Source organism: Rhinatrema bivittatum, chromosome 3, assembly GCF_901001135.1.
Source record: "Rhinatrema bivittatum chromosome 3, aRhiBiv1.1, whole genome shotgun sequence".
NCBI classification, from domain to species: domain Eukaryota; kingdom Metazoa; phylum Chordata; class Amphibia; order Gymnophiona; family Rhinatrematidae; genus Rhinatrema; species Rhinatrema bivittatum.
This window is the reverse complement of record NC_042617.1, coordinates 562,713,768-562,735,913: the sequence shown is the minus strand read 5'-3', so window position 1 is coordinate 562,735,913 and position 22,146 is coordinate 562,713,768. Positions and strand designations below refer to the sequence as shown.

Below are 22,146 nucleotides of genomic sequence, written 5' to 3'. Positions count from 1 at the left end.
CGTATTGCTCTACCTATACAGACCTTCTGAAAAACTATACTTTTGTAGGGATCCCAGTGAGGACCTGTGCATATACATACATTTTTATAAGAAAAATGCACTACTAGTAAAGTAAGTGCTTAGTAAAAAATATCTATGTCGTACAATTATATGACTTGATTGCAATCCTGCCCCTTCACCCCAGTGACCACAAGAACAATTATGTAATGATATTTTCAGAGTTTTTAATGGCTACATGTAGGTTTTGTTTGTTTTCACAATACTAGTGGGTAGAACACCCATTCAATTATCATGAAATCCAAAAGATTCTGACCCCCACGTTTAGTCACATTCTTCAAAATATCAGCTTTCCTGGTTCTCCATTGGTACTATACACAGAACTTTTATTTTACAAATGTATTCTATCACTTAGATTTTGACATTTTTGGGGGGGAGCGTGGGGCAGGCACGGCACATTTGTTTTAAAACGTGGCGCCCGATACTCAGCAGCATGGGGAGCAGATAAAGTAGCTGAATAAACTTATCCAGCTAACTTATAATGGATATTCAGCCCATTAATATTCCCAGATATCTCCAAGTTAGCCGGATAAGTTCATGCAGTCTTTTCTTTATTTATATACCGCCCTTTGCTCAGAACGGTTCACATCCTGATACATTCACAATTATAAATACATTAAAAACGGACAGCAAAGAAATTAAAAATACATATCCATAAGTTAAGCAGGCACTTAATATACATGTTAAAAACATATTATAAAAGTGATAAAAATACAGGTAATAAAATCTCAAAATGCAAGACTACATACAATAGGAAAATAGTTAACAAAAGACATCTAAATGCAGCATAAAGAGTTCTTTATGTAGGAAAAGGCAGCAACCACTGCATCAGCCTCACAAAGGATTTGCATTCACAAAAAATGCGGTGAGTAGCTTGCTTATTACGGCGGTTAGTACCCCAAACCAAACAAGCCTGATGCATTTGCTTTCAATGCATATCCAGTGTTGCTCTCTGCTTCAATGGCAGGGTGAATGAAGAAAAGATGATTTTCAATGCATATCCAGTGTTGAATGGTCACCCTGCCTAGCTTAACTAGGCACTGAGTGAAAAAGAATGTTCTTTGATTTGTTTTAAATGGGCTACTTGCTAACTTCATGGAGTGCCCCCTTTTTGAGAGGCAGCTATATCCTTTTTGAGAGGCTTCTAAGAAAACTAAAAAGTCATGGGATAGGAGGCGATGTCCTTTCATGGATTACAAACTGGTTAAAAGACAGGAAACAGAGAGTAGGATTAAATGGTCAATTTTCTCAGTGGAAAAGGGTAAACAGTGGAGTGTCTCAGGGATCTGTACTTGGACCGGTGCTTTTCAATATATATATAAATGATCTGGAAAGGAAAACGATGAGTGAGGTTATCAAATTTGCGGATGATACAAAATTATTCAGAGTAGTTAAATCACAAGTGGATTGTAATACATTACAGGAGGACCTTGCAAGACTGGAAGATTGGGCATCCAATTGGCAGATGAAATTTAATGTGGACAAGTGTAAAGTGTTGCATATAGGGAAAAATAACCCTTGCTGTAGTTACACGATGTTAGGTTCCATATTAGGAGCTACTACCCAGGAAAAAGATCTAGGCATCATAGTGGATAATACTTTAAAATCGTCAGCTCAGTGTGCTGCAGCAGCCAAAAAAGCAAACAGAATGTTAGGAATTATTAGGAAGGGAATGGTTAATAAAATGGAAAATGTCATAATGCCTCTATATCGCTCCATGGTGAGTTGCACCTTGAATTCTGTGTACAATTCTGGTCACTGCATCTCAAAAAAGATAAAGTTGCAATGGAGAAGATACAGAGAAGGGCAACCAAAATGATAAAGGGGATGGAACAGCTCCCCTATGAGGAAAGGCTGAAGAGGTTAGGGCTGTTCAGCTTGGAGAAGAGATGGCTGAGGGGGGATATGATAGAGGTCTTTAAGATCATGAGAGGTCTTGAACGAGTAGATGTGAATCGGTTATTTACACTTTCGAATAATAGAAGGACTAGGGGGCATTCCATGAAGTTAGCAAGTAGCACATTTAAAACTAATCAGAGAAAATTATTTTTCACTCAACGTACAATAAAGCTCTGGAATTTGTTGCCAGAGGATGTGGTTAGTGCAGTTAGTATAACTGGGTTCAAAAAAGGTTTGGATAAGCTCTTGGAGGCGAAGTCCATTAACTGCTATTAATCAAGTTTACTTAGGGAATAGCCACTGCTATTAATTGCATCAGTAGCATGGGATCTTCTTAGTGTTTGGATAATTGCCAGGATCTTGTGGCCTGGTTTGGCCTCTGTTGGAAACAGGATGCTGGGCTTGATGGACCCTTGGTCTGACCCAGCATGGCAATTTCTTATGTTCTTATGACAATATCAGGACCTGCGTTTCTGGAAAAGCTGTAGATAAAATAATGTGGCTGAAAAATTCAAAGTCATCTGTGTTATTATATTTACATAGGACTAGATATGCATGAGCTGCTCTTAATGGATTTGCAAAATCCATGCATACAAATGCCTTGCAAAACAGCTCATTGTAAAAGGGGTGAGTTTCAGGCCCAAATATCGCGCAATGTCACCTCAGTAGAGCTATATTGCATGATATACTCTGTTTAACACGCGTTGTGGCCCTATCACTGCTTGATAAATTCCCTGTAAGTTAGCTGGATAGCTGACTCTCCCCTGGAATGCATTGTACTTCTCCCAACTTGTCCAGCTAACGTTTTTAGCTGGATAAAAAATAGCCGGTTAAGTGCCGGCCACCAAACACAGCTGGATCTTCAAGCAGCATCATTTGTCTCGATAAGCCTGAAATGAATATTGTGCCCTTGACCTTTGAGATCATATTTCAGATATTCATACTGTATTCATGTAGTTCTGTGAGTATATCAAAGAGGGCTTAGCACAGGCTTTTGATCATAAGCACAGCAGGCAGCACCTAGATTTCCTTCAATAAATAATGGTGAGAATGGTTACAGATAGGCAGCTTTCAAAAAGAACTTAACTTGTATCGTCTTACAGTCCTTAAAATAAAAGTTTCTTTGTTCTGTGCCATTTGCTGGAACACATTTTTAATCAGCACTGCTGCGTTAAACACAGGATAGCTGGTACAGGAGTTGAAAGCAATTAAAATGAGATAAAAGATGACAGCTTGCAGAATAAACAAGGCGACAGCGGCACCTAAGGGAGAAACATAGAAACATAGAAATGACGGCAGAAGAAGACCAAATGGTCCATTCAGTCTGCCCAGCAAGTTTCGCACTTTTTTTTTTTTCATACTTATCTGTTACTCTTGGCTCTTAGTAACCTTTTAGTTCTATTTCCCTTCTACCCCCACCATTAATGAGAGAACAGTGTTGGAACTGCATCTAAGTGAAATATCTAGCTTAATTAGTTATGGGTAGTAACCGCCGCAATAAGCAAGCTACACCCATGCTTATTTATTTACCCAGACTAAATAATCCAGTCCTTGGTTGTTGTCTGATATAGATCCACTTTTCTTCATTCCCCCTGCCATTGAAGCAGAGATGCTGGATATGCATTGAAAGTGAGGTATCAGACTTTCTCCCCTGCCGTTTAAGCAGAGAGCTATGCTGGATATGCTTGAAGTATCAGTCTTTCTCCCTTGCCGCTGAAGCAGAGAGGTATGCTGGATATCCATTGAAATGAGGTATCAGGTTTTCTCCCCTGCCGTTGAAGCAGAGAGCTATGCTGGATATGCTTGAAGTATCAGTCTTTCTCCCCTGCTGATGAAGCAGAGAGCTATGCATTGAAAGTGAAGTATCAGGCTTATTTGGTTCGGGGTAGTAGCGTCGTAACAAGCAAGCTACTCCCCGCTTTTTTGTGAATGCAAATCATTTTTTCCACATTTCCTCTTGCCGTTGAAGCTTAGAGCAATGTTGGAGTTGCTTTAACCATGTGTATGTTTTTGAATAAGGGTATTATCTCCAGGTAGTAGCCGTCATTCCCACGAGCCACCCACTCTTCATTCACGTCCTCTAGACTTTATGGATCCACAGTGTTTATCCCACGCCCCTTTGAAGTCCTTTACAGTTCTGGTCTTCACCACTTCCTCCAGAAGGGCATTCCAGGCATCCACCACCTTCTCAGGAAGAAATACTTCCTGACATTGGTTCTGACTTTTCCTCCCCGGAGCTTCAAATCGTGACCTCTGGTTCTGCTGATTTTTTTCTGACAGAAAAGGTTTGTTATTGTCTTTGGATCATTAAAACCTTTCAAGTATCTGTATCATATCACCTCTGTTCCTCCTTTCTTCCAGGGTGTACATATTTAGATTCTTCAATCTCTCCTCATAAGTCATTCGATGAAGACCATCCACCTTTTTGTTCGTCCTTCTCTGGACCGCCTTCATCTTGTCTCTGTCTCTTAAGAGATATGGTCTCCAGAACTGAACACAGTACTCCAGGTGAGACCTCACCAAGGACCTATACAAGGGGATAATCACTTCCCTTTTCTTACTCAATATTCCTCTCTCTATGCAGCCCAGCATTTTTCTGGCTTTAGCAATCGCCTTGTCACATTGTTTCGCCAACTTCAGATCATTAGACTATCACCCCAAGGTCTCTCTCCTGCTTCGTGCACATCAGCCATTCTCCCCCCCATCGAATACAGTTCATTCAGATTTCATTCAGATTTTCATTCAGTGCGAGCTATCTTGCACCTAGAAGCTCGCCACCATGAGTTTTTCAAGTACGTAGCATCTCAAGCCTTCAATCAGGATTGGAACTCCTGAGTTCTTGTTATCTGTTCTGCCATCAGTGACTCACTGCTGCAAGTTGCTCGCCAGGGCCTCCCTTTGACCATCTGCCTGTGGGATTCCTCGCACTCATCGGAATCTATTGCCATCTTCAAGTCCCACTTCTTGAAGTCTCTTCCATCTCAATGTGGCTTCTTGACGCCGTCCTAAGGAGTGTTTCCCTTTGACTAACAACTTCTGGCATAGTTCCTCAGCGACCCCTATCGTCGGGCACGCTCCTTGTTCCAACTTAAGGGGACTACTTCTTCATGTCACTGAAGCAATTATCATCAGCAAACAGTCCCTTGCTTCAGTACTATAGTGGCACCTACTGACCATCACACTGAGCTTCTTAGTCTTTGCTACTTATTTAGCTTCAGACTTCCGCCTTCCGCAGAATTTGCCTAAGTCCAAGCGACTCGGGTCCTCAAGGGCTCCTCCTGGGGGGATCTCGGGTCTCCAATGGTGAAGATTACATCGACTTCTTCAGTTCCGACTTCTTGCTCGACTCATGTCCTCTGCAACTCTCACCGCACATGAGTTCCTGGATATCTACTCCTAAGCCTAAGTGGCTCGGTTCCTCAAGGGCTCCTCCCGGGGGGATCTCGAGCTTCCAATGGTGAAGATCCTGTGGAAGTTGCCTCTAGAATGGCTCTCCAGCTTCTGAACTCTATGTCGGACTTCCATTTGAGTCCTCCTGACTCCTCGGCTGTTCAAAGGTCAGTTAATAAGTGGTCTACGTAGTCTCCTGAGTTTCACCATTACAGCTATAGAATCCAGTCTGAGATTTGTTTTCTGTTACCACAGTGAACCAAAAACCGCTCTTCAATACTTAGCTATGCCTTCTGTTTATCTTGGATGCCTTGCCTTGAAATTTGCTGTTTGGTCACCAGAACGTGAGATGCAAGCCTGCTGTCCTGCAATCTCATGCCTTGTGTGTTACGTCTTTAATGTCTTGTCTGCGCCATGCTTGGATTTTCAATATCCTTCATTTCTTCAGCTACAGTGTTGCCATCGTTACTGTGCCTTGCCAAGATTTGTCCAATGTTCGCTCTTGGACCCTCGCTCTTCCCCTGTCAGTTTGGACTGATATCCTGTCTCCTCTAAGCCATTGAAACGAGGTTTGAGGAGGGGGTCTTTAAGGAGGGGGTACTGTTATGAATCCTGCCCGCAGTTCCCTCCGCGAGCAGGCCTCCTACCTCTCAGCTGCCATTGACTTCCTCGAGCGGCAAGGGAATGCCGCCAGTTGAGCCTGGTCCCGCGGCAGGATGCCGCCAACGCCTTCCTCTGTGGCCTGGGTGCCACCCCCATCTTTGGCCCTGTGCTCAGCCGTCCTTCATGGCTGGCCGCTGCTGCTGACTTCACTTCCGCAGCCCGGAGGCCGCGGCCGATCCTGTCGCTCCTCTTCGAGGCCTGGAGCTGCCCCGGGTCAGCCTTCGTGGCAGGGAACTGCAACTTTGCCTTCGGGGTCCTCGCCGGACGGCAGGAGGCCATCCTGAACCCTGTCTGCCTGCTTCCTGCGTCTCCGCGGCGAAGTGCAGGAGAGCGCCACTGTCCAGGGTCCTGCTCTCTACTTCAGCTTTCCTTAGGTGCCGGTGCACGCCTCTTCACTGTATTTAAAGGGCCAGCCACAGAAAGTGTTGCTGGCTCCACCTCATGATGACTTCCTGCTTCAGCCCTATAAAAGGGATTCTTCGTCAGTCTCTCGGTGCCTTCGGATCGGGTTTTACAGTCGTCTGTGTTCCTTTGTCGATCCAGGTCCTCCGTGGTCTTCTCCTTGCTTTGATGGCTTTGTGTTCAGTGTCTTCATGTTCCTTGTTCCCAGTCCTGGTGTAGGCCAAATCCGGATGTCCATGTTTTCAGTTGTTTCCTTGTTCCAGATGTTCGTCGTCCAGGTCTTCAGCGTCTTCAGGTTCCTGACGTCTCCTGTCCCTGTCTTCAGATGTCTTCGAGTTCCTGGTACCTGATGTTCAGCTCTTCTGTTGTCTCGATGCTTCCTGTGTTCCATGTCTTCGACTCCTGAGGTCCCCCGTCCAGGTCTCCTGATGTCTTGCTTCCTGGTGTTCTAGCCCTTCTAGCACTCTTCAGTGCTCTGGAGCCTTCTGTTCTGCCGGCCATGGATGTCCAGGTGATGCTTCTCTGTCTGTGGAGATGCCGGCAGTGGACTGGTGTCCTGTGCTCCTGAGCCGTCCTGTCCTGCCAGCCTTTGTGGAGCTCCGGATGACATCGGCTCCGTCGTCGAAGTTCTGCCTCGGCTGGATTCTTCCCTGCGCTTGTCCCGCTCTCCTTGTGGTCCATGACCAGCTTCCTAGGGCTGTGTAGGGCACGTAGTGGGACAGGGTGGTCCGCGACCAGCCCATTGGGTCCGCCCGTGAAGGTGGGCTGTGTAGGGTGCCCTGAGAGACAGTGCCATTGTCTACCTTCCCAGCTTCTTGCCTCGGCCGAGATGTCTTCGCATCAGCCCTCGTCTGTGATGTCTTCTGTTTTCCAAGGACTCTGTCTGCCCTCGTCCTCTGTCCGGCCTGCCACCCATTGCCGTACCCAGCGGCAGGTCGAAAGGGCTTGGAACGGTCGGAGGACTGTTCATCAATCAACATTGTGTTGTTGGTTGTCTGGGGTATGCAGGTCCGGTTGAGGGTCAGACCTTGTGCCCAGTCCTTGTGTCTGCCATGTCTTGCCATGTACCCATGCTCGCACCAGCTCACCTCCCGTGGTCTGGCTTGGGGCTCCTCCCTGGGTCATGCCGTGGCCCAAGGGCTCACAACCCTGCTTAGAGACGACCGCGCCTCCGTGCCTCGGAGCGTGACGGCCGACGGAGGTCGCTCTCGTAACAGAACCCAGTAAAATGTGAATAAAACATAAAATGAAACTGCATATGTAACTCTCCAGCTCCTTGTTAAACTAAAAGAATGGTGGGGGTTCTAATCTTAATGGAGGAGGAGAGAGGCCCTCTAGTGAATTAAATATTTCTTAAATCACTTTAGTGTGCTTGGACAAGCAAGATACAGCACACAGGATATGTGATTCCCCCCCCCCCCCCCCAAAAAAAAAAAATAGAAAGGAAAAATTTTCATACATGATTTATGTGCAATAGTCATTTTTGAGAGACAGAGAGAGACACACACACACACACACTGCATAGAGTCACTATGACATGCTAGATATATATATATATATATATCACTATGAGAGGGGAGAATTTCAACTCGGGGTAGGTTTGGGGGGATGGTTTTATATACACAGTCAGAGGAATTAACTGCAAATTTGATATGACTGATGAATTTCTATCATTTGAATCAATGAAAGGTACCAACAAGAGGTGATTTGTATAATGCAGTCTCTAGCTAGCTTCAAACAAGCATTCACTGATTTATATTAGAGGTTACCCAATAATGTGTAATCGTATCAAGTCCTGTATCTGTTGGCTACATTTCATGCATGCTTATCCACAACAGTGGAAGAGGGATTCCTAATTAGGGAACCCTCAAAGCTATTCCCTAGGAAAACCTGATGGAAAAAAATCAATTTAAGAGGATCCTATGAGATTGGTTTTAGGTATACAACCTGCTGAAATCATGAATTCATTCACAGAAAATGTGTACTTTGTCAGGTTGTTATCATTGAACAAATTTTGCCACAGCATACTTAATTTTGTTGGAACAATATCTCCTATATGATGAGTAATTTATTGGAGTGTGTTAGAGTCCTAAGCCTATGGATCCTGAAGTCCAGCTTCCCCTCTCTATGCAATAGACTTGGGGGTTGCAGTAGTAGATGGAGTAAGTTGTGTCAGGACTTAGCAACCCCCAGAAATAGACCCCCCCTTGCTAGTGAGGACATGACAATGGGGCTATTTACATTAAACCAGAGGTCGGGAATCTCTGGCAAACATTCCACATGGCATGCAAAGACAGTAAATCGTCGGTTCAGTGTGCTGTGGCAGTCAAAAAAGCAAACAGAATGTTGGGAATTATTAGAAAGGGAATGGTGAATAAAACGGAAAATGTCATAATGCCCCTGTATCGCTCCATGGTGAGACCGCACCTTGAATACTGTGTACAATTCTGGTTGCCGCATCTCAAAAAAGATATAATTGCGATGGAGAAGGTACAGAGAAGGGCTACCAAAATGACAAGGGGAATGGAACAGCTCCCCTATGAGGAAAGACTAACAAGGTTAGGACTTTTCAGCTTAGAGAAGAGACGGCTGAGGGGGGATATGATAGAGGTGTTTAAAATCATGAGAGGTCTAGAACGGGTAGATGTGAATCGGTTATTTACTCTTTCGGATAATAGAAAGACTAGGGGGCACTCCATGAAGTTAGCATGGGGCACATTTAAAACTAATCGGAGAAAGTTCTTTTTTACTCAACGCACAATTAAACTCTGGAATTTGTTGCCAGAGGATGTGGTTAGTGCAGTTAGTGTAGCTGTGTTTAAAAAAGGATTGGATGAGTTCTTGGAGGAAAAGTATGTAATTCTTACAAGAACTTCGGTATATAAAAATTAAAAATAAATAAATAAATAAATAAAAGTCCATTACCTGCTATTAAGTTCACTTAGAGAATAGCCACTGCCATTAGCAATGGTAACATGGAATAGACTTAGTTTTTGGGTACTTGCCAGGTTCTTATGGCCTGGATTGGCCTCTGTTGGAGACAGGATGCTGGGCTTGATGGACCCTTGGTCTGACCCAGTGTGGCATTTTCTTATGTTAAGCCAACACATTGCTCACAGCAAAATGCCAGTAAGCTGATTCTGATCTTGCAATGCATGAGACAAACAGAACTAGCACATGAGCTTTGAAAATGCTCATGGTGCTGACATTTTGCACCAAGAACAGGACCTTTAAGCTATCAGTGTAATTGCCTGAATTCAGCTGACCGCTGTTTTTAACAGCAGCAGATGCTCCCCTCCACCACCACCAGAGGTCCTCATTCTCTCTTGACATTGCTACCACCACTCAATCACCCCAGTGGAGACCTTTGCTTATGAAACAGAGGACAGTTCTAGGCCTGACTGTGATGACAACAGTGAAAGGTTGTGAATGAGTGCAGACTAGAGCCTGAGCAAGGATGCACACTGCCACCATCACATTTGGACCTAGGATCAGCCCCCTGCTTTGCAAGAAAATGTTTCCAGCAGGAGGTCCAAGGGAAGGAAGCAAGGGAGCCTGTCTATTTTTTAATTAATTTTCAAAGTTGGCAACCCTAGGCAGGGGCGGCTCAAGGCAATTTGCTGCCTGAAGTGAGGGATGAGATGATGCTCCCACCCCGCCCCCCCCCCCCCCTGCCACTCCAATCCCCTACTCCCCCATAAGCTCCCTCTCTCTGGCACCCACATGAAAGCACCCTCACACATGCTCTCTCTCCCCCCCCCCCAAGCACCCTCACACATGCTCTCTCTCACAAGCCCCCATGCACCCTCACACATGCTCTCTTTCACACACACTCCCCCCCCCCAAGCACTCCAACACATACTCTCTCACCCCCTAGGCTCACAATCTCTCACACACATGCACACACACACAAGCAAGCTGCCTCTCAAACTCACACACACACAAGCTACCTCTCAAACTCACACAAGCTGCATTTCAAACTCAGACACAGAAAAGCACACACACATACACACAATATGCCTCTCACACAAGCAAGCGTGTACACACACACACACAAACAAGCACGCACAAGCTGCCTCTCTCTCACTTGGGGGCCTCTGTCCGTTCTTTGGCTGCTGTTAGCCTGAGCTGCGGCCGCGGCCCCGAGCCTCTCTCTGTTCTTTGGCCACCGCTGGCCTGAGCTGAGGCAGCCGCGCCAGGGGCAGGCAGGGTGAGGCGACGCCACAGCGGCGTTCTGAGAGGGGCATTTTTTTTGCAGCCTCAAAATTCCTGCCGCCTGAATCGGCCGCCTCACCCTGCCTCATTATAGAACCGCCCCGACCCTAGGTGCCAGGAAGGATGCGGTGGCAGGAGTTTCACAATGGAAATTAAACAGGACTCCCTACTTCCATGTAGCTGCCAAGATATCAGAGCGAGCTGTCTCCCTTTCTCTTTCCCCCTGCAGTGGCTGAGATTGGAGGGGAACTGCCCTAATGGTATAAAAGTGCTAGTAGTGCTGTTACCTTTTTCTGGGCACAATTTATTTTGGTTTCATTAAATTCTCTACCCTTTCCCACAGTTTCTTTGCTGACATTTTGGAATATTAATATTTTAAAATGATTGTTCCATTGTATAGATGGTTTTTGCCTTACTTTTTTTTTATAGAAGTCATTGGATGTTTTAGAAACCTTATGATAAAGGTCTAGACTTTTGGTCTGAAGCTGGCTTAGAATACAGGGAATAGTGCGCAGCTGGTGGTGATCCATGAAAGGCAGACTCTTGCTGGGGTCTGAGACCCAGGGAGAATCCCTCCTTAGTTGGTTTGTGGTTGACCCTCAGGATCTGGACTGGTCTCTCTGGTACTGGGAAATTGGAAAAGGTGGGATGTTACATGATTAAGCCTCCTCCAAGGCAAGTTGCTGCTCCCTTTCCTATCTCTGTGGAACATTCTTGCTCTTCAGTCCCTCTGTCTGAACCACTGTCTCACAGTGTGTTAAAATGATACAAGCGCCCTAGTCTACGATTTTTTTGGTACTGGAAGCTTGCTTTAACTCCCTATATTTATGAGAGGGTTTTTTTCTCTGTGGGTTATAGTGTTGTCCAGGGAACTGTCATTCATGTCCCTCCATTTGGCACTGTGGCAGCTGAGCAGAACCTGCAAGGGTGGTAACAGAATCTTCTGTGGTGAACTCTCTGGCTACTCTTACAGTGCACACACACATCAAAATAAACAAAGAATCTGGTGTATCCATTAACATCAATATTGCTGTGGAACCACGTACAATTTTTGTTACATTTGTAGGACCTCTGTGCTACATGGGTGTGTAGCATGTACACCCCATCTGTAGTTTACAGGTCCAAAATTACTTTATTTTACTTCAACCATACTCTTTTTTAGAGTTTTAAACGATTTTTAGAAATGTTTTTCTTGTTTTCTATAAAACTATTCAAAGACCCCACTAATCAAGGTATTATAAGCATACCGTGCTATCAATATATGTGAAAGCAACAGCTCTTCACTGCCAATGCTCATTTAAACCGCTCGTCGGAGCATGATACTCATCTATAATGTGATTTTCTGACGCACTCATAACATCATCCCGCCGAGGATATCGACGGGAGTAAAAGGAAAAAGGAACTGTAACTGGAACCGCGAGAACAGCGTTTTCTGGAGACCCTTGAAAACTGGAATTTACATTTTACCCCTGAAGCAGGACCAGGACGGTCCGAAACACGATCGTGTCGGGACGGGATGATGTTATGAGTGCGTCAGAAAATCACATTATAGATGAGTATCATGCTCCGACGAGCGGTTTAAATGAGCATTGGCAGTGAAGAGCTGTTGCTTTCACATATATTGATAGCACGGTATGCTTATAATACCTTGATTAGTGGGGTCTTTGAATAGTTTTATAGAAAACAAGAAAAACATTTCTAAAAATCGTTTAAAACTCTAAAAAAGAGTATGGTTGAAGTAAAATAAAGTAATTTTGGACCTGTAAACTACAGATGGGGTGTACATGCTACACACCCATGTAGCACAGAGGTCCTACAAATGTAACAAAAACTGTATGTGGTTCCACAGCAATATTGATGTTAATGGATACACCAGATTCTTTGTTTATTTTGATGTGTGTGTACATTTGTATGAATCTGGAATAAGAGTGTTTTGGGCACATTTGTTGTGATACTCTTACAGTGCCCCAGCAATACTACAGGGTACAGGGAAACTGTGGCAGAGTTGCAATGCCCTGCCTCCTTCGGTTCCTTTCAGGCAGGATGGAATAGGAATAGACCAGGTATTGGCAATACTTTCACCTCATGATGGGGGATACAGATGCAACCGTATTCTCCTCCCTGGCCCTCTGGCCTGGTCACCTAGACGTAGGGCCAGTCCTGGTTTTATCCCATGCATGAAGATGCAGTTCTGATTTTCTAATTGAGCTCTTTAAGAAATGCCAGACTACATCTCCGTACACACAGGACTGGCTCGCCTTGTCCTTCTGGACTGGAGCTATTTTGGGAATCCTAACTAGAAGAAGCATCATGCTGCAGCCTTGGCTAAGTAAAATCTTGTTCCCACAGCTTTCTCAAATATATCTCTATGCAGTAGCATACTAAGAGGAGGTGCAGGGGTGTGGTCCGCCCAGGGTGACAGCCAGGTGTGGGGGTGCCAGTCGGGAAGTCTGTGGCCACCGGGCTGGTGTAAGCTACAGGTCTGGAACCAGCAACTACATAGTCTTTTCTTTTTCCCATCTGCACGGCCCGGAAGAGGGTCGGCGCGGGCAGGAAAAAAGAAAGGTCATGTAGTCGCAGACCAACGTAGAAGGAAGATCAGCGCATGACCCGGGTCGCACAAAGAGGCAGCATTAGCGTTTGCGCATGGAGCAGCAACAACACTGCCCCTCTCCTCTCTGCTTCCTGCACCAGCGTGGGGGCTGGTGCAGGAAGCAGAGCTGCACCAGCCCCCAAGCAGCCTCAAGAAGAATGACGAGGCCCCGTCTGTCGCAGCGGCTGAAGGAGGAAGTTGCTGCTGTATTTCTGATGGGGAGTGGGGTAGGACGTGAAAGAGAGAGTGTGTTTATGTCTATGTGTGTGTGAGTCTGTGTATGTGAGTATATGGGAGTGAGGGAGGATGCATGTTTGTGTGTGTGAGAGAGGGAGCCTGTATGAAGGAGAGGGAAACCGGAGATCACCAGGGAGGAGGAGGGGTGGATAAGTGACCAGGGGGGGAGGGGAAAGGGAGACAGAGAAGTGAATTTTGGGGGGAGGGGGATGGAGAAGTGAATCGGGGGTGCCAAAGAAAGTATCCACACCGGGTGCCAAATACAATAGTTACACCACTGTCTCTATGAAATCTAACAACACATGGGAGGAAGGGAGAATTGGGATGAAGGAGGAGAACAATAGGAGGGAAAATGACAATAAAGCACTGTGGGAGTGAGAAACAGACAGCAGAGTGACATCATAATGCCAAATATGCAAATGATTTTTGCTACTTCCATCTAATTTCATTTACAAACTGTCATGGTGAGTTGTTATACAGGATGGTGGTGCTGCTGGTGGGGCTTCAGATGAATATTTTAAGTGCTGCTAATCTGTGATTAAAACATGTGGTTTCCAGAGCCTAAATAGCATGAAACAGATCATTAATGAGCGTGTTATTCATTTATATTTGGATAGAAGTAAAATTATGCTAGCAAGTCAGGTCCTGAACCGGGCTCAGGAAAAACTACAGCTCCACATAAATAACAATTTCTGAGAGCATAATAACAGCTCTTTTTTTTTTCATTGCAGCAGAGATTAAAAATAAGAGCACTGCAAGCTCAGTACAATGTCATATTACACTTCTGAATAAACCCGTTCTGCGGTGTAATGAAACCGCGTCCTATTGTTCCTGATGCAGGTTTTGAGTCAGAATACAATACAGCATCATACTACGTGTTCTTGCTTTAACAGGGAAATAACTGGATTCGTAATTAAGCCTGAAAGAAGAGGCCCTAACGCACATCCCTCAGAAACTTCTTTTGTAATCCAGTATATTCCGAAACTGGGGGTCACACCTTTTTCCAAGAAGGACCAGTTCATCACATGTATCAAGAAGTAAAACTACACTGCAGTTCATTTGGGTTCACGTGCAAAGGCACAGGAAAAAGCAGTCAACAGTCTGCAGTGTAATAAAATCGTGCCCTGTTGTTTCTGAGTCACAAAACATCATTTATAGAAAGGTGGACTATATGTTCTCGCTGTAACAGGGAAGGTAAATGATTGCATTCACCAATCAATAGTTTGTTCATCACTTGGGACTGGGAGTGCCATAATGACTCTGAACCACATCCAGAGAAAGGGTTGAATCTTTGCTCCCCCCGCCCACAACCACCTCTGCTTGGCTGCCCTCCTCCATCCTCAGCTCCTTTGCCTTCTCTTCTCTCCCTCACCTTTATGCTATGCACACACCGAAGGCTATGCCGTCACCTGAATCTCTTCTCTACCTCTGATCCTCCACCCCTAGTCTGTTCATCCGTCCCAGCAGGGATATAACAGTGAAACTACAGCAGGGGATAGCAGTGCTGCCTCCCCCTAGCACTTCACACCAAGCCTCTGGATTTCTTTCTCTCCATGAGTCTGTTCTTCACTTCTTAAACTCTTCCCTAAGGTGGAAAGGATGCCTCCATTTCTTTCAGACTTCTCATCCCTCTGTTTCCCCCTTTTCTCTGTCTCTTGCACTTTCATTTATCCCCTCCACTTCCCCATTTTCTCATCATGTCATCTCTGAACTTCCTTTTCTCCTGTTTCTTCGCTTCCAACCGTACATAGCCCCAGTTCTCATTTCCAGACCCTCTCCTATATTTTTTTTTTTTCAAAGCTGCTGTCTTCCTTTTACTCTCAAGTCTCTAGGAAGGGGTTGCTCGCCAATTGTCCCAATTTCAAACCAGAAAGTCTGGTTTTAAGACCCTTTGTACAGTGCCCGGTGACAGCAGTAACTGAATGTAAAACTCTGCGCAGTTGCCCGACAGGACACATGTACACATGGCCTCTGGCTGTGCAGCAATCTTCCAGCAGTCCCATACTAGCAAGCCAGTACCATGCTGTTCACAGGGTATGCCCGAGCTGGTGCTGCATGTACTGCATGGGTGTGCCTGAAGCTGGCTCCGTGTGCTGTATGATCTGCTGCCCTCGTGCAGGAGGAGACCAAATAAGGAAAGAACCTGACAGGAGGACGACCTCGCTTAACATGGGCTGAGACTCTTCTCTTGATCGCTGGCCTCTCCTCTGCCAAACATTTTCAAAATCTGTGGGCCAGCACAGGCTCAAAGTAATGACATGCAAATTCCAAAAAATGCTTTTCAGTGCCAACAATGGTACATACAGTTGTAAACCAGAGCCTAGAAATGAGGAGAAAAGAGAAAAGCCTCCAACAAGGGGACAGGAGACTCCAATAGGAAGGGAAGGATGAGAGGTTGTTGCATTCGGTGGTCCGCGGGCTACCCCCACAAACCGCCATTCTTACCTTTCCCAACCAGGCTGCCGGAGTCCCTCTTCACCACGGCAAATGCAGCTGGTCAGCAGTGTGGTACGACCCTGCTTTTCACTGCAGCATGCGCGCACCACCTTCTGGAATTTAAGGGGACCACAGTGGGTAAGTCCCAGCGACCCCTAGAGATGACATCACCGGGTCAGCCCTATTTAAGTGCAGCCCCCAGAAGCAACTCACCTCAGCAACAGGTCCAAATATTTCCAGTAATGGGTGTTGTTTCCCGGTGCCCAGTCTTCATCCCAGCTGTGACTTCAGTCTTTGTTCCTGTCCATGCACCTAGCCTGCCTGCCTTGTCTATCCATCCCTCTTCCTTTCCCTTGGATGGATACCTGGTTTGAACTCAGCCTGGACCTTGGATACATTTGACTGTTGCCTGCTTCTGACCATTGCCTGGACCTCCGATACATTTGACCTCTGCCAGCCTCTGACCATTGCCTGGATCTCGTATATGCCTGTCTGCCATCTGCCCATGACCCTAGATAACCATGGACCTACCCTTCTGCCATCAGCAGAGACCCCCACCTAAATCCTGCTGGCCCTGGCACCCATAGGCTCAACCCAAGGGGAATGAGGGTCAGTATAGATGAAGGTCCTGAAGGGTCTCTGCTTCACCTGGGTTGACCTGCCAATGGTAGGAATCTGCAGGGTTCAATCTTGCCTCAACCCAAGGGTCCACAGAAAGAACAGAGATGATCGATGTGTGAACTTTGTTGCTGATAAACACTTTCCACCCCCCCCCCCCCCAGCCTGAATCATGCTTTCAGGGATTAGTCATGCACCCATTTGCGTCTGATAAGCCATGCTTTGCAGACAGAGACAGTCTAGTTTGGCTGTGTGCAGCTGAGAGGAGGTGACAAGTAAAGCTGTTAGTTAGCCTCTCTTCTTCTATATGCTGGGAGGGTTCTCCTCTGTGTATATCGGGTGAGTTGGAGGCGAGGGTGAAAAGAAACCTGGAAGATAAGAGATGGGTGGGCAGTGTTGTAGAAAACCTGATGGAAAAATTCAATTTAAGGGGATCCTAAGAAATTGGACTTATGCATATAACCTGCTGAAATCATGGATTCATTCCCAGAAAAATGTGTATTTTGTCAGGTTGTTACCACTGAATAAATTTTGCTACAGCATGCTTAATTTTGTTTGAACAACACCTCCTATCTGATGGATAGCTTATTCGAGTTTGTTAGAGTCCTAAGCCTACATGAATCCTGAAGTCCCCTCTGTATGCAACAGATTTGGGGATGGAGCACCAGATGGAGTAAATTGTGTAAGGACTCAGCAATCCCCAGAAAAAGACCCTCTTGCTAATGATGACATGAGGGGAGGCTTTTTACAGTAAACTATAGGTTGGCAATCACTGGCACACATGCCACATGGCATGCAAAGTCCACTCAGCCAATACACTGCTCACAGCAAAATGCCAGGGGGCTGGTTCTGATTTTGCAATGCATGAGACAAACAGAGCCAGCCCATGAGATTTGAAAATGCTCATGGTGTTGACATCTTGCACCAAGAACTGCACAGTGAAGGTAGAGTTGCCAACTGTCGAGTATCAAAAGAAAGCCGGTGGCCAAAACGACCTTCAAACCAGCAGTGTGATTGCCTGAATTTGTCTGACTGCTGGTTTCCACAGCAGAAGATGCTCCCTCCCCCACCACCACCAGAGGTCCTCATCTTCTCTTGTCCATGTTACTGCCTCTCAATCTCCCCAGTGGAGACCTTTGCTTATGAAACAGGGGACAATTCCAGGCCTGACTGTAGTGACAACAGTGAAAGGTTGTTTGGGGGTGCAGACTAGAGCCTGAGCAAGGAAGCACTCTGCCACCACCACCACCACCACCACCACACTTGAACATAGGATCAGCCCCCTGCTTCACAAGAAAATGGTTCCAGGGGGAGGGATACTTGAGGAGAAGAGAAGGTCCAAGGGAAGGAAGCAAGGGAGCCTGGCTGTTTTTTGGGTTAATTTTCAAAGCTGGCAACCCTAGGTGCCAAGCAGGAAGTGGTGGCAGGAGTTACACAATGGAAATTAAACAGGGCTCTCTACTTCCTTGAAGCTGCTAAGATAGAGGGGGAATTGTCTCCCTTCCTCTCTCTCACCTCAGCAGATGAGATTGGAGGGGGAATTGCCCTAATGGCATAACTGTGCTAATAGCCAAGGGTGGTTCTATAATGAGGCAGGATGAGGTGGTCGCCTTAGGTGGCAAAATTTGGGGAGTGGCAAAAAGTGTCCCTCTAAAACATTCCAGTGGTGACCACTGTTAGGATTTGTAGGTTAGTGGGCCCTTGGCCCGAGATGAGAGGTGGTACCGCCCATGGGGAGGAGCCCACTGAGCCTCACCGTCAGGAGGCAAGGTCTTAGCTAGGAGTGACACAGCCCAGAGGTACAGGAGGAGTGGAGACTGAGGTGTGCGTGAAGGCAAGTCAGCCAGAGTAGGTCCCCCTAGTGGTGGAGGACTGGACAGACCCCAAGTAGGGGAAATGCATGCAGTGAAGGAGAATGTGTGCAAGAGCGACCCCCAGGGAAGGAGCCACTGGGAGAGTCACACCAGTGGAAGACGTAGGCTACCCGAGACATGGGGAAGCCTTAGAGTCTCAAGTAATGAGGGAGCACGCTACCCCGAGGAGCGGTGTGGTGCTGCACAGTAACGAAGAGAGGCAAGTGCTACCAGGGCCGGTGCAAGGGTATTAGGCGCCCTAGGCGAAACGTCAGCTATGCCGCCCCCCCCCCCCCCCCACACAATTAACTTACATTGTGCATTAATGAAAATAACGAAGTCTGTATTTATAACAGAACACTTATTTGACATTTTTATGCCATGTAAACCATTGAGATGATTTGTCTTATCGACGGTATAGAAACTCTTTTATAAATAAATAAATAAAAATAAATAAAATAAACATAAACCAAAGCTATACTTGTTGCTCAAACAAAAAAAGCAGACACATCACATAATATTAAATAATTAAAATGGCAGTCAATCAAGAAAAATAAACTTTAAAAGCCACCTTTACTTACCCCCTCCAGCAGCTCTCCTACTCCTCTTCCATGCAGGCTGTAGCACACAGCAGAAGCAGCAGAAGTGGCTAAGCTCTATACTCATGGTCCTCTTCCTTAGTGCCCATGTCTCTCACACACACACCATACCAGTCATGCCCCCATGACCAGTTTCTGTCTCTCACACACCAATCATCTCCCAAACAGTCTTTGGCACACACACACCAGTCACCTTCCTGAACAGTTTCTCTCATGCCATACACACACAGGCTTCCCACGCCCGTGTTCCACTTACATATATGGGCTTCTCACTCTCATAATCACTTTCTTTCTCACACACATACCCAGATTTCTCACTTCCATGCTTTTTCTCTCTTTCACACACACACACACACACACACACACACACACACACACACACACACACACTCACCAGTCTCTCACTCCCATGCTTTCTTTCACATACACCCCCACACCAGGCTTCTTACTCCCATGCTTTCTCACATACCCAGAGTTCTCACTTCCATGCTTTTTCTCTCTTTCACACACACACACACATCCCTGACTGTCTCACACATCAGTCATCTTCTTGAGCAGTCACTTTCATTGTCTCTCACATATACACATACATCAGCTCTCTGACCAGTTTCTCTCAATCACACACACATGCTCTCCATCAAATACATTCTCTCACTTACACACAGACTCTCAATCACACGCAGGCAGGCAGGCAGGCTGGCTGCTTCTCTCTCTTTCTCTCACTCACTTCCTCCCCCCCCCCCCCAGCACAAACGGTAGCTGCTCCTCCTCCTCCAGCCCCTGCAGGCCAAGAAGGAAGAATCCCATCGGCCGCAGGAGGCTCGTGCTGCTCTCTCCTTTCCCGATTACCGGCTGCTTCAGTTGCTCGGGGGCCGATGTTGCTGTCGCCGCTATTTTTTCACGCAGCACTTCTCTTTCTTCCCGCGCATCACTTCCTGTTCCGGTTCAAAGGGGGGGGGGGGGGCGGGAAGAAGACCAGCCGCGGATGCAACAGCTTTTTTTTTTTTTTGCACCGCTGCCGTTCCCGCTGGGCTTGAACGTGCTGATAGCCCGGCGGCAACGGCAGCAGGGAAGAAAGAGCAGCGGGAGGGATCGGGAGCCACGCGAACCGCTGGGGGAGGTCAGATGGGTCTTTTGGGGCGGGCTGCCGGCAGTGGCTGTTTTATTTTTATCGGGGGGGGGGGGGGGGGCGGCGGCTCTCTTAATTTTACCGGGGCAGTGCCGCCCCCGGGAAGTTGGCGCCCTAGGCGACCGCCTAGTTCGCCTAGTGCTTCCGCCGGCCCTGAGTGCTACCCCAAGGAGCGGAGAGCGAATGCGTAACAGGATGAAGGGCGCTGTCCCGAGGAGCGGGAGAAGCGTGGCACAGTCTTAGTTCACTTAGTGCAGGCAATAGTCCGTGGAGCAGGGTACGCCATTGTAAGTTTACAGGAAGCAAAGCGTTGAGTCAGTGGGCCCTGAGGCGGGGTCCACCCACGTTGGTCTCCACAGCAGAGTGAACGGCAATGGTCCGCAAAGCAAGGTACACTGAGGTTGAACTCACTGAAGAGTAGAACGGCAATGGTCCGCAGAACGGGGTACACCGAGGTGGAGGCTCACTGTAGAGTAGAACGGCAATGGTCTGCTGAGTGGAGTACACCGAGGTAGAGACTCACTGAAGAGTAGAATGGCAATGGTCCGCAGCGTGGGGTACACCGAGGTAGCGAGTTACTGGAGAGTAGTCCCTGGACTATCCCCGAGGAGTGGGGGTAGTAGGCAGACAGTGAAGAGGCGTAAGGCCCTCCGAGGAGTGGATAGCCAGAGTCAGGAGCAAGGCCCCCGAAGAGCGGGTACCCGAGAATGTCTCACGCCAACTATAGCAGGAATCAGGAATCTACGTCCATAGTGAGAAGAGCAGGATTCAGCAAGGAGGGAACTCGTTGCCAAGTCGATTTGAGCCAGGCCCTTATGGTGCTTAAGAGTCCAGGGCTTGTGATGTCATCAAGGGGAGACGCTCTTGAGGTTCCTGCCCTGGCGTCCTTAAAGGAAGGCCATGTAGCGAGCACGCGCCTAGGGAGGCCCGGGAGAGACCTGGCAGTCGGCGGCGTATTCACCGCCCTGGAGAGTCTTGGAACGAGGCCCTGAGGTTGTAGACGGCTAGCTACAGCTGCAACTCTTCCCAAAGGAGAGAGGGCAGTGACACACGAAGTGAGTAATAGCGGTCACTGCCGTCTGCGACTGATGGTCATAACAACCACCTTACCTTGCTGAAGAGTGGAGCCACAGCAAAGCCCATTCTGCTGCTGCCCAAAGAGCGAAGGCCTGGGAGGGCCGTGGCAGGGTCCATCCTGCCGCAGTCTGAAGAGCAAAGACTTGGAGGTGGAGCCCATCCTGCTATAGCCCGAAGAGAGGCCCTGTAGGCTGCCATAGCCCCTCATCCTGCAGTGGCTGAAGAAGAGGGGGGGAGGCCTTGAGAGAATGAGAGCCTGTTTGCATGTGTGTGGGTGTGAATAGGTAAGTATGTGTGAGAGAGCCTGTGTGCATGTGTTTGAATGAGAGAAAAAGGGTGTGAGTTCCTGCATGTATTTGTGTGCATGAGAGAGCCTGTATGCACATGTGGAGAGCAGGTATACATTTTGAGTATGAGTGTGTGTGAGAGACAGGGTATTCATGCATGAGAGAGGGAGGGTGTGTGTGAGTGAGGGACTAAGAACCTGTGTATGTTTGGGAGAGTGAGTGTATGAGAGCATAGGTGTGTTTATGGAAAAGGGAGTGTGTAATTGTGTGTGTGTGTGTGAGAGAGAGAGAGAGGATAAAATTGTGCAACCCCCCTCACCCAATCCAGGACAATCTCAGGTGACTGGAAATCAAAAGATGCCATGCATGGAATTTTTAAAATTCTTATTTTTAATTGCTGGGTGTTATTTGATGTCTCTGTTTTGAAATATTTAATTGGTTTTTGAGAAACTTTTAAAAATTTTCTTGCACTTAATTATTGCATGATCCATTCATCAGCTGTTTTGAAATATTTATTCTTATTAGTATAGTTTTATTATTATGTGTTATATTTCTTGATTTTATTATTTTATGAGGAATGATGGTGATTTTGTTTTTCCTTTGTTGCACTGCATGTATAGTCTGGCTTCTTGCCATTTCCTATACAGTTTTTGTCTGCTCATTCCTGTTTATATCTTTATTCTGTATTTAG

At 46.8% G+C, this 22,146-nt stretch overlaps 1 protein-coding gene across 1 annotated transcript in view; it reads right to left on the bottom strand.

Annotated features, from left to right (window-relative positions):
* Positions 1–6,912, bottom strand: part of MAP3K5 (mitogen-activated protein kinase kinase kinase 5) — a 375,637-nt gene extending 368,725 nt beyond the window's left edge. The window contains exon 1 of the mRNA XM_029596916.1: positions 6,758–6,912. Within this exon, the coding sequence (XP_029452776.1) occupies positions 6,758–6,912 (155 nt within the window). The remainder of the gene's footprint in view (positions 1–6,757) is intronic.
* Positions 6,913–22,146: the final 15,234 nt, after the last annotated feature.